The sequence below is a fragment of the Phoxinus phoxinus genome (assembly GCF_949152265.1).
Source record: "Phoxinus phoxinus genome assembly, chromosome: 6".
Taxonomy (NCBI): domain Eukaryota; kingdom Metazoa; phylum Chordata; class Actinopteri; order Cypriniformes; family Leuciscidae; genus Phoxinus; species Phoxinus phoxinus.
The window spans coordinates 9110464-9121242 of record NC_136881.1 but is presented as its reverse complement, the minus strand read 5'-3'; the positions used below and the strand labels follow the sequence as shown (position 1 = coordinate 9121242).

Sequence of the window (10779 nt, the reverse complement as noted above, 5' to 3'; positions counted from 1 at the left end):
CTAAACTCCAAAACTAATTTTCAAAATACAATAATACACTAACGCAATACACTATATCTAACAAAACACTGCAAACATGTTTCAAAATCAAATAATTATTCAAAACACTAACACATGTTCTCTTCCAACAGGAACATTTAGTCAATCATAACACAATGACACAAAGAACACTAACATCAGCTGAAATTACAGAAACTGCATTATTTTATGTGTCAGGTCTGCCCTGTAGACAGTATATTGTATTGATCATAGATTGTATTTTGCACTGTAGTTTCTTTTGAAGCCTCTCTACATTTTTGTTTTGTTGAGTTTAGTAAATGCATGCATTTTGTTTCTTTTGCTGCAGAAATTCAATACAAAAAATGAGTGACCATCTCAGAGTAGCTTTATGTACAGTTTATGAAACAAAAGAAAAAAAGACAGAGACAGAATTCCTGCAGTAAAGACTTTATTTGAAAAAGGACATTACTGCAAGATATACCTCTCCCTTGTCCTGGTCCTTGCCCCACTCCTCTCCCTTGTCCTGGTACTCGTCTTCCTCTCCCTCGTGCAGGCATTTTTCTTTCTTTCTTTCTTTCTTTCTTTCTTTCTTTCTTTCTTTCTTTCTTTCTTTCTTTCTTTCTTTCTTTCTTTCTTTCTTTCTTTCTTTCTTTCTTTCTTTGTGTTGCTCTATATTGTTCCTCTTCCACACAAGATCAGCCCAAAGAGTCCTCTTTTAGAACATATGGTCATGCGATTGAAATAAACTCAACACCCGAGTGTGCTTCCTAGATGGGAATCATTTGTGATTTATATATTTGCATAACTTCAATAAGCCGTTTCTCAGTAGCAATGGAATAAAATACAGGGAATATATTTGTGTTTCAAGTCACAATATGAACAGCTGTTCACTTTGACTTTAGCCTATATAAGTTATGTTTAGAACATGTTATCTGTTCTGACATACAGTGTGAAAGCATTTGTATATTTGGCAGTAAAATTACATTGTTTTGGTATTGGTTGAGATTGTGTGTAAAAGAAGTTCAAGCATTTTAAATTTGAGTTAACTGTATGCATTTTGTGTCAAAGCAACAAGAAATGTGTTAATTGTATAGCCTACAAAGACGGATGTTGTGCTAACCGTGTTAAGAGTTTAGGATACTTGTTAAATGTATTGAAAAAACTGTCATAGCTATTGTAAAAAACTGTACGTATAATGTAAAAGAGGACTCTTTGGACTGATCCTGTGTGGAAGAGGAACAATATCAACAGAAGAAAGAAAGAAAGAAAGAAAGAAAGAAAGAATGAAAGAAAGAAAGAAAGAAAGAAAGAAAAGAAAGAAAGAAGAAAGAAAGAAAGAAAGAAAGAAAGAAAGAAAGAAAGAAAGAAAGAAAGAAAGAAAGAAAGAAAGAAAGAAAGAAAGAAAGAAAGAAAGAAAGAAAAAAAATGCCTACACGGGGGGAGAGGAAGATGAGTACCAGGACAAGGGAGAGGAGTGGGGCAAGGACCAGGACAAGGGAGAGGAGTGGGGCAAGGACCAGGACAAGGGAGAGGAGTGGGGCAAGGACCAGGACAAGGGAGAGGAGTGGGGCAAGGACCAGGACAAGGGAGAGGAGTGGGGCAAGGACCAGGACAAGGGAGAGGTATATCTTGCAGTAATGTTCTTTGGCAAATAAAGTCTTTACTTCAGACAATTCTGTGTCTGTCTTTTTTTTTTTCATAAACTGTACATAAAGCTACTCTGAGATGGTCATAATTTTTTTGTATTGAATTTCTGCAGAAAAAGAAAAGAAATGTATGCATTTACTAAATTCAACAAAACAAAAATGTAGAGAAAATTGTATATTCAATACAACATACTGTCTATTGTATAAGGGCAGACCTGACACATAAAATAATGCAGTTTCTGTAATTTCAGCTGATGTTAGTGTTCTTTGTGTCATTGTGTTATGATTGACTAAATGTTCCTGTTGGAAGAGAACATGTGTTAGTGTTTTGAATAATTATTTGATTTTGAAACATGTTTGCAGTGTTTTGTTAGATATAGTGTATTGCGTTAGTGTATTATTGTATTTTGAAAATTAGTTTTGGAGTTTAGTTTACAATGTGTGATTTTGAGCATGAAATTAACCGTTTTGCCAATTGTGTGTTTTAGGTGTGTTGGTGTGTTAAGAGTTTAGGAAAATTGTTAAATGTATTGAAAAAACTGTCATAGCAATTGTAAAAAACTGTAAAATAGGCCTATTCTCCTCTGATATAAAGTCGCTTTTTCTTCTTTTAAGATGTCAAAACCTTTAAACTCAAAGGTTTCTAAAACAAATAATATCCTTAAGTCTGTTGTAAAGAACCTTTAATTTTTTATATTGACAAAATGTAATAGGCTATTGTATTGATTTGTGTATATCTCTTCTGATGTCCGTGTGTTTTTTTTTCTTTCTTGTTTTCTTCTTTTCACTGGTAATGTCCGCATCCTTTCATTTGCAATACAAAATAAATAAATAAATAAATAAATAAATTTTAAAAAAGAAGAAGATTAAAACAGACCTCAATTCGTGTCGCTGTACAGCCTCCCCCTACAGGACGCATCAGGACCAACAGGGGCGTAAAACTGCGTGGGTCGTATATCTACCGGCTCCAGGTCTGCACAATAGTTGGTATTCCCCATACTCTGGCTTGAACGCAGTGTGAGAGCAGCAGGGATGGCCAGAAGCGCACCGTTTTGAGAAACCATAGAATCTCGACACAAAGACGACAACTCCTTTGCCGAGAAAGAAGGACATACACACCATTCGAACATCTACAAGATAAGGAGATCTATGAAGTAAATAATTACGCCGAATCTTTACTTTGAATAGACATACTGTATAGTAGTGTTAGCCTATCTCATGGCAATTATTCGTAATTATTTTATGTTTTGAAAAAATATGTTTCTGATGGCAATTATTCTTAACTATTTTCTAATTCGAAAAATATGTTTTCACTTTAAAGTAATGATCCAGATCCTTGAAGAGTAAATAGGTAACACTTGAGTAATTAGTGATGTAGGCTATTTATAAAAAAAAAGACCTTGTAATTGCTTGTGATTAGGAATTAATTCGAAATTCTTTATAATTTGTCATAGTTATTATTCTTAATGATACCAAGCTCATTCAGTAATTATTGAATAAGGAACTATCTCCTAAATTTGATATTACTTGTTGATTAGTTAATCTTGTTTCCATATTAGGGTATAGCCTACGGCAGAGAGTGCATGCAACACGTCGCGCGCGAGCACCAGACTCAGTAGCTCGCTCGGCAAGGCGCCTTTTTACATATCGCGTCTAGTTTTGCGCGATCAAGTTCGTTCAAAGTAGGCTGTTTTGGAAACAATTCCTATTAAAAGATGGATGAAGGAGACAAAGTCGACTCTCGAAAGATTAAACAATTGTGCTTTATTTCTTGCAACTGATAAGAGAAGTCTGCTAGTTCCTCTTTCGAGGATACTCAAGATTTTCACACCTCCTCTCAAAAGCATCCGGCCTAGATACATGCACACATACATGAAAAGTTGCTGAGCATCTGTGCAACTGTTTTGCGCCTACTCATAGATGCAAAACATATTCCATGAAATCATCTTTTACCCGTAAGATCATCTTGATTACCCGTAAAAATATCTTTACTACTTCTTGAAAAGAAGATAGTTTGTCTTAGAAATGAGTATGTGCGCTCAGTAGGCTACAGTTAGTTGATTTCTTAAAATGACATTTAGTTGACCTCACACTTGTAAACTTGTAAACGAGAACTTAAACGAGAACTTCTCAGAATGCCGCAAACGCACTGCATGCAGGTTATCGTTTTATAAAACTTTTTTGTCAAAACTTTATTTGAACTTGCAAGACACTCTTTTTAAATCTGGCCATAATTTTTAATGTTATTATTTTAATGTTTATGTAAACAAAAGGTGCATATTGATGCTAATTTTATTTGTTATTTGCTGGTTTTTGACATAAAACTTTGTGAATTGATTTCATTGTGTAGTATTAGTACTTTTTGAACAGGATTATGTGATACACGTGATCATTTTTGTAACTATAATCATGAAATGTTTGTGCCATTTCATCTCGTTATGATCAACTATGATCAACTAAAATCAACTATAATTGTGTTTTTACAGTATAATATGCAAAATACAATTATTTTTATAAAATAATTTGATTTAAAAGTGCTCTAAGCGATCTCGGTTGGCGTAACCTCTTGTTGATGTTTGAATTATTATCAAACAAAACGGAGGCTAGCTAGACCCTCCCTCCTCCTCATCCACGCAATAACCCCCCAAACCCCACCCCACATCATTCTTGTCGGTTATTGGCTGGAACAGTTTGTTATGTTTCGTGCTGCCGGTCGCTCTGTTTATTGCTCAGTTTGTTTTTGCTGCTGTTTGTGGAGCTTGGGCTCTCTGCAGAGACCGCGTTTTTTTACAGTGTGTTCAGGGGACAGGCAGCTAGTGGATAGTGAGGAGATGTTTGCGGTATGTGAAAAAAAAATGTTTTGGCCTAAAAAACGTGCGAGATCGCTTAGAGCACCTTTAATTCGCCTTTGGCTAAGCCACACCCTAGAATGTTGTAGATTGACCAATCACAGCAACGAGCTCCCACAGAGGTCCGACACTTTTTCACAGCACTCCATTGACTTTAACACAGGCGTCTCATATTTTGGGTCTCGGCAGGCTATTACCGTCGTAGTTTTATCAAAAATATGGTTAAACGTTGTGCCTGGGGCATTTGTAACACAGATACGCGTTTCCCAGATAGGTTGGAGGGGGGGTGTCCGTTTTTTCACCTTCCCAAAACCGAAGTTAAATCTTGACAGGTGTCGTTTTTGGATTAAACTGTGTGGACGTCCTCACGGTCAGCATAACCCCTCAAGGATCAACAAGCACACTTTTGTGTGCTCTAAGATAAATTTTGCTTTTAACCTTACTGTGAAGTTATACTAGTTAGACAGTTTTATGCTGGTTTAGGTTATGATTTCGGTTCTCTACCCTAATTGTTGATACGCTAGCAGCACACGCTGCTAATAAATACAACTTTATACTCGCGTAGTCCGTTTGCTTTGTAATAACGATTATAGAAGTGAATAGAGACCTACCCAGCTTTGCATGAACAGTGTTGCTCCTTGATATTGTTAGTCCCAGCCTCCGTCTCGATTAGTAGGATATGCGGTGGTTAATTTTTTGACTGTGACCGTTATGCTTTTGCCTCTATTTGGATGCCTTGTTGTTGCTTGCGTTTCACCTTTATGTCTTGAATATAGCCTTCGAACGCATATTGCAGCCCCTTTTGCCTACTTCTATCGGACACTTTATTTGCTGCTTTATAAAAGTTTGATAAAATTTCAGCAGGAAGAGCCGTCACAGCATAAGCCATGTTGATACCAAACTAGAGCCCAGATGAAGTTGACGGACGTAGTAAAAGTAACTAAGGGGGGCGGGGCTTAGCCAAAGGCGAATTTATGAAAAGGACACAAAAGATGATGTTTGCATATAATTAGGTTTAAAAAATGGCTTTATATAGTTAAAAAGACCCATATTGGGTATAAATCAATTGAAACATTGGGGAAAATAATATCTGTCACTGCTGTGAACTGACCACCACACATAGTATGAAGAATATCCAAAACTTTAGGAAGTCGGCTGTCCACGACAGTCCTAAACCTGCCAAAGTACCAGCACAATAAACTATCGACTATCGATATACTAAACAAAATATCGTCTAATAATAGTTATCGAGAAAATCCCAGAAAATATCGAGATATCATTTTTTTGTCAATATCGCACACCCCTATAACATATTAGGGTAACACTTTCTATGAATTCCATGCTTATAATGAACTATAGCCCCATATATAATTATTTATAAGTAAGTATTACTATTCTATAAATATATTTATAAAGACTCAATAAGACCTACTGCATTATACATTAAATGGATTATGAGCATGCACATTAAAAAAGCAAATGCATGACTTAAGTAATTATAAAAAATTATATAAATGTAACTGTTCTTATAATGCAGTAAAAGTCTTAATGAGTCTTTATAAATATATTTATAGAATAGTAATACTTCTAAATAAATGGAGCTATAATTCATTATAAGCATGGGCTTCAAAGTGTTACCCATATGAGTTAATAGTGGTAGCTGAAGTGTTAATGTTCTACTCATTTGACCTTCATTAATTCACTTCATTAATGACGGACCAGTGATGGAGTACTCGAGTCCTGGACTCGGACTCGAGTCCGACTCGAGTCCTTATTCTCTGGACTCGAGTCCGACTCGAGACTCCATTCTCTGGACTCGTGACTCGACTTGGACTCGCGGACTGATGACTCGTACTTGGACTCGGACTCGAGCCGAGGATATATAAAATCGGGCTTGAGCATTCATCAAATGAATGACGTTGTTTCTGAATAAATAGGTTATAAAAATTTGATATAAGATGTTACACTTTTCCTGTTTCGGGCTCCAAGACCGGCGGCCGTGATCTATTTTTTTCCTCACAGACACTGCTACCGCTCGCTCTCCTTGCTTGACAACACACTCACTGACGTCACTCACTTTACGCTGCATTCTCGTGCATTATTCGTTTAACAGTAGATAAGTTCCTCTACATCTCATCAGCAATTTCGATTTTGGCACGCTTTGCAGCAGCTGAGCTGACCACTACGGAGCGCTGAGCCAAAGACGGACGCGCTCAGCGCTTAAAGGAGAACTCCGGTCAATTTTAACATTGAGCTCATTTTTTTGTATTTTTTTTTGTAAATGTGCACATCCAATGTGAGTGATTCCTTCAGAGTGAACACGGTGAATCTGACTGCAGTAGATGTGAAAGATATGAATAAAAGTGATGATAATTTAGCCAGCGCACATACCCATATTTACTTCCTGTTTTCGAGTTCTCCACTGTTGCTTAGTTACCTATGATCACGCGCGTGAACTCGATAACTCTACTCTGAAGGAAAATTTACAAAAAAATTAGCTCAATGTTAAAATTGACCGGAGTTCTCTTTTAATCCCGCTTATCATACCATAACACAATTGTTTATTTTAGATTTCAGATATTTAAATACATATAATTTATAGCAAAACAATACATTTATAGTTAGTAAAATACACAATGGTGTCTATGGAAGCAGCAATAAACAATCCTTTCAAATATATTTGCCGACATATTTAATTCATATCAGATATACACAGTGTAAGTAAGTCAACCATAAAGTTAATTCTTCTCCCAGTTCACCGACCACTTACTTTCATTTATTTCGGGAGAAACGGATTAATTCAGGAAGAAACCAACCCTAGAAGTAGCTTGTCGTTTTATTGTTAACTGTTAAATTACTTTACATCGTCAATCTTTTTTCTCTTGATTTTTCCTCGCAGCCACACATACTCAGTTGGACACCGCAACATTGTTTAATCCCTTTTCAATGAAAATCTCTAAACTTATATACATTTTTACAAAAGTATCTTTAAAATACAGTGTACTCGACTCGGACTCAAACACAGGACTCGAGACTCGACTCGGACTCGAACTCGGGTAATAGTGACTCGACTTGGACTCGACTCGGACTCTTCTTTGGTGACTCGGACTTGGACTCGGACTCGAACACTGGGACTCGAGACTCGACTCGGACTCGACAGTTGGTGACTCGACTACAACACTGTGACGGACCAATAAAAAATATTTGTAAAAGAATGCCGTCTGCCAGAAAGATAGAGCTTTCATGCTATATGTTCACATTGTAGTGTGTGTTTAGATAGGGATGAATCATAATTTGTGGTAGTAGATTGTAAATTCAGAATTCAACATAAAATCCTTCTTTGTGTTTTTCCCCAGAATTCTCAACTTGATTAATTCCAGAGTCAATAACATTTAGCATTCAATCTCTTTTAATATGACAGTGCAGAAGCAGCTCCACTGCTTCTTTCTTTTGGGAGCAGTATTTGTCATATTCTTCATAATTTGCTGGGATGAGATAAGAGATGGGAATTTTCCCCTATACACAGCTTCATCACAAGATTTCACACACCTCAAACTGCGTCAAGCACATCGTAGACGTATTATAAGAGATCTTTGCTCCGCCAATAGCAGCTTGAACTTCCCAGGGAAACTTAAGACATTTGACCAGATTCCGGACGAAGCCCTGGACCATCTCATTGTGGATGATCATCATGGTGTTATTTACTGTTTTGTACCAAAGGTAGCGTGTACCAACTGGAAACGAGTCATGATTGTGCTCAGCCAGAACCTGAAGGCACCTAATGGAGCTCCATATCTGGATCCTCTTGACATACCGGTTGAGGTAATCCATAATCATACAGTACATAAGACGTTTAACAAGCTTTGGAGGCGCTTTGGTCGTTTCTCACGTCCTTTGATGCATAACAGACTAAAGAATTATACTAAGTTCCTTTTTGTACGGGATCCTTTTGTACGACTTATTTCTGCTTTCCGGGACAAGTTTGCTACACCAAATGAGGATTACTATAATTATATTGGTTCACCAATGCTTCAGCGTTATGCTAATATTTCATCCCCCCCTGACTCTGCTCAAGAGGCCTTCGCCGCAGGTATCAGACTGTCCTTTACTCACTTTATTCAGTACCTGTTAGATCCACATACTGAGAAGTATGATCCATTCGATGAACATTGGCAGCAGATGAACAGACTCTGCCATCCGTGTCAAATTGACTATGATTTTGTTGGAAAGCTGGAAACTCTGGATGAGGATACAGAACATTTGTTGAGGATTCTTGGTCTGGATAAATATATGCACTTTCCCCCAGGGTACGAGAATAGGACAGCTGTAAACTGGGAGCGAGACTGGTTTGCAAACATTTCAGTATCTGACAGGAGAAAGCTGTACAATCTTTATGAAGCAGACTTTAAATTATTTGGATATGACAAACCTGAGACACTTCTGAATGATTGACCTCATGCAAATAGACACAAGAGAAATTATGCTGAATCCCATGAAACCTATCAAGAACATGTCTCGATCATATTTAAATTCAATGTAAATGTAACTTAGTTTTTTTTTGTGCTGTCAACGTTAACGCGTTAACGCATGCAATACTTTTTTATTTTTCATCACATGTCACGTGCCATCTTCACTGTCATCATCAGTTCAGCTCACCTGTGTTTAGTCAACCATTGTTATCTGTATCACCTGTGTTTAGTTACTCATTGATATCTGTGTTTGCATTTATTTTTCATCAGCGAATATGACAGTGCAGAAGCAGCTCCAGTGCTTCTTTCTTTTGGGAGCAGTATTTGTCATATTCAGTATTCCCTGAAAATAAATAAACTATTCAATAAACAGACGTGTTGACACATGTTGGGTCCAACTGATATTATACTCTGCATATGTATTATAAAAATAAGTCATAATTTTCTGTTACCAAAACCTGCTGCAGGATCCGAAGTAGGCCTGACAAAAAAGATACGAAATCCTCAAATACATTTTATTCAAACGCTTTCATGAAAACCATATCACTCCCAGTGTAATAAAAATGTGATTTAGGATTTACTTTGAAAAATATTCCATTCAGAAATTGCTAGTAAATTTCACAAATAATTACAATGTAATGGCTAGTATTAAAAGTGAACTTTTAGTAGACATACTAAAATAGTATTTTCTTTAAAATGTTCAAAATGCAAAACCTCTCCTTTGGGTTACTGGTGGAACCATTGTGTCTTTACAGTTCTGGCAGGAACTTATGGGATCCTTTAAGCACATTGTATTCAGTTCTACCAGAAAGACTCGGGAGATAGAATAATGTAACAAAGCATTCATTTATTCACCGCCCAGGAAGCAATTCTTTATAAAGTTATTTGGCGTTGGCCCCGTCGGTAGTGCATAATCTGAGGGTAGCGGATCTGCCTTTCCTGCCTGAAGACGAAGGCAGGGGCGCAGCCGACCCCCCAGGAGGTAAAGACAGGACCATCCTGGTGGTGGTGGGGAGGATGCGGTAATTGTTACGTCAGCATCTGCGAACTCAAACATGTGTAAGTAGTACCAATCTTTTATACAGCAAGAAGTATTAGAACATGATTGGATAGATGTGAAGGTAATGACGTAGTAATTTAGTCTTCCTGGCAGAACTTATGCTAAAGCTTTCATTTCTGAGGTTCTGGAGTCACCCTTTCATTACCTTGAGACCTCGAAGTCCTTTGGGGGAAATTAGAGGAACTCAAATTCCATAAAAGAGTTATAAAGTGAAAAGGTGCTGCAGCTTTGTTTTCTGCCATGCTTTTTTCTTTTCTTGTAGATGGCCCTGCATGCCAAGCAGGGCTCTGAACCGGTTCAAAGAAAACAACAATGAACCAATGACAACATGACTCCATACATGAGACAAGGGAACCATGCGATGGTCAATGTATATACAACCCGCACCCGACCAACGTTTTCAACTAACCCGCCCGCAACTCGGACCGAAAAAATAAATAAAAATAAATATTGTACCCGAAAAGTGTGGAAGCCCTTAGGAGCGCGTGTGTGTGTAAAGTACAAAGTGTGTGTGTGTGTGTGTGCGCGCTTGCTTGCTTTCTTTGGCACTTTATTTGTCTTCATCAGTTTGCCTATAAACACGTTACACCCAAAATATCATCATTTACTCTGTCATTCCTTTCAAACCTGAATGACTGTGTTTGCAAGACTGGTTTGCGAGACTGGTTTGCAAACATTTCAGTATCTGACAGGAGAAATCTGTACAATCTTTATGAAGCAGACTTCAGATTATTTGGATATGACAAACCTGAGAC

General features: G+C 37.3%; 1 protein-coding gene across 1 annotated transcript; it reads left to right on the top strand.

The window, feature by feature from the left end:
- Nucleotides 1-2613: 2613 nt before the first annotated feature.
- Nucleotides 2614-10446, top strand: LOC307000344 (carbohydrate sulfotransferase 12-like). Its single transcript, XM_079615869.1, has 2 exons — nucleotides 2614-2800; nucleotides 7852-10446. Exon 2 carries the CDS (start codon nucleotides 7910-7912, stop codon nucleotides 8945-8947), a length of 1038 nt encoding a protein of 345 aa, XP_079471995.1. The 5' UTR covers nucleotides 2614-2800; nucleotides 7852-7909; the 3' UTR covers nucleotides 8948-10446.
- Nucleotides 10447-10779: the final 333 nt, after the last annotated feature.

What these genes read in the sequence shown, in the direction of transcription:
- LOC307000344 (XM_079615869.1), top strand. Translation starts at nt 7,910, where the DNA reads ATGACAGTGCAGAAGCAGCTCCACTGCTTCTTTCTTTTGGGAGCAGTA.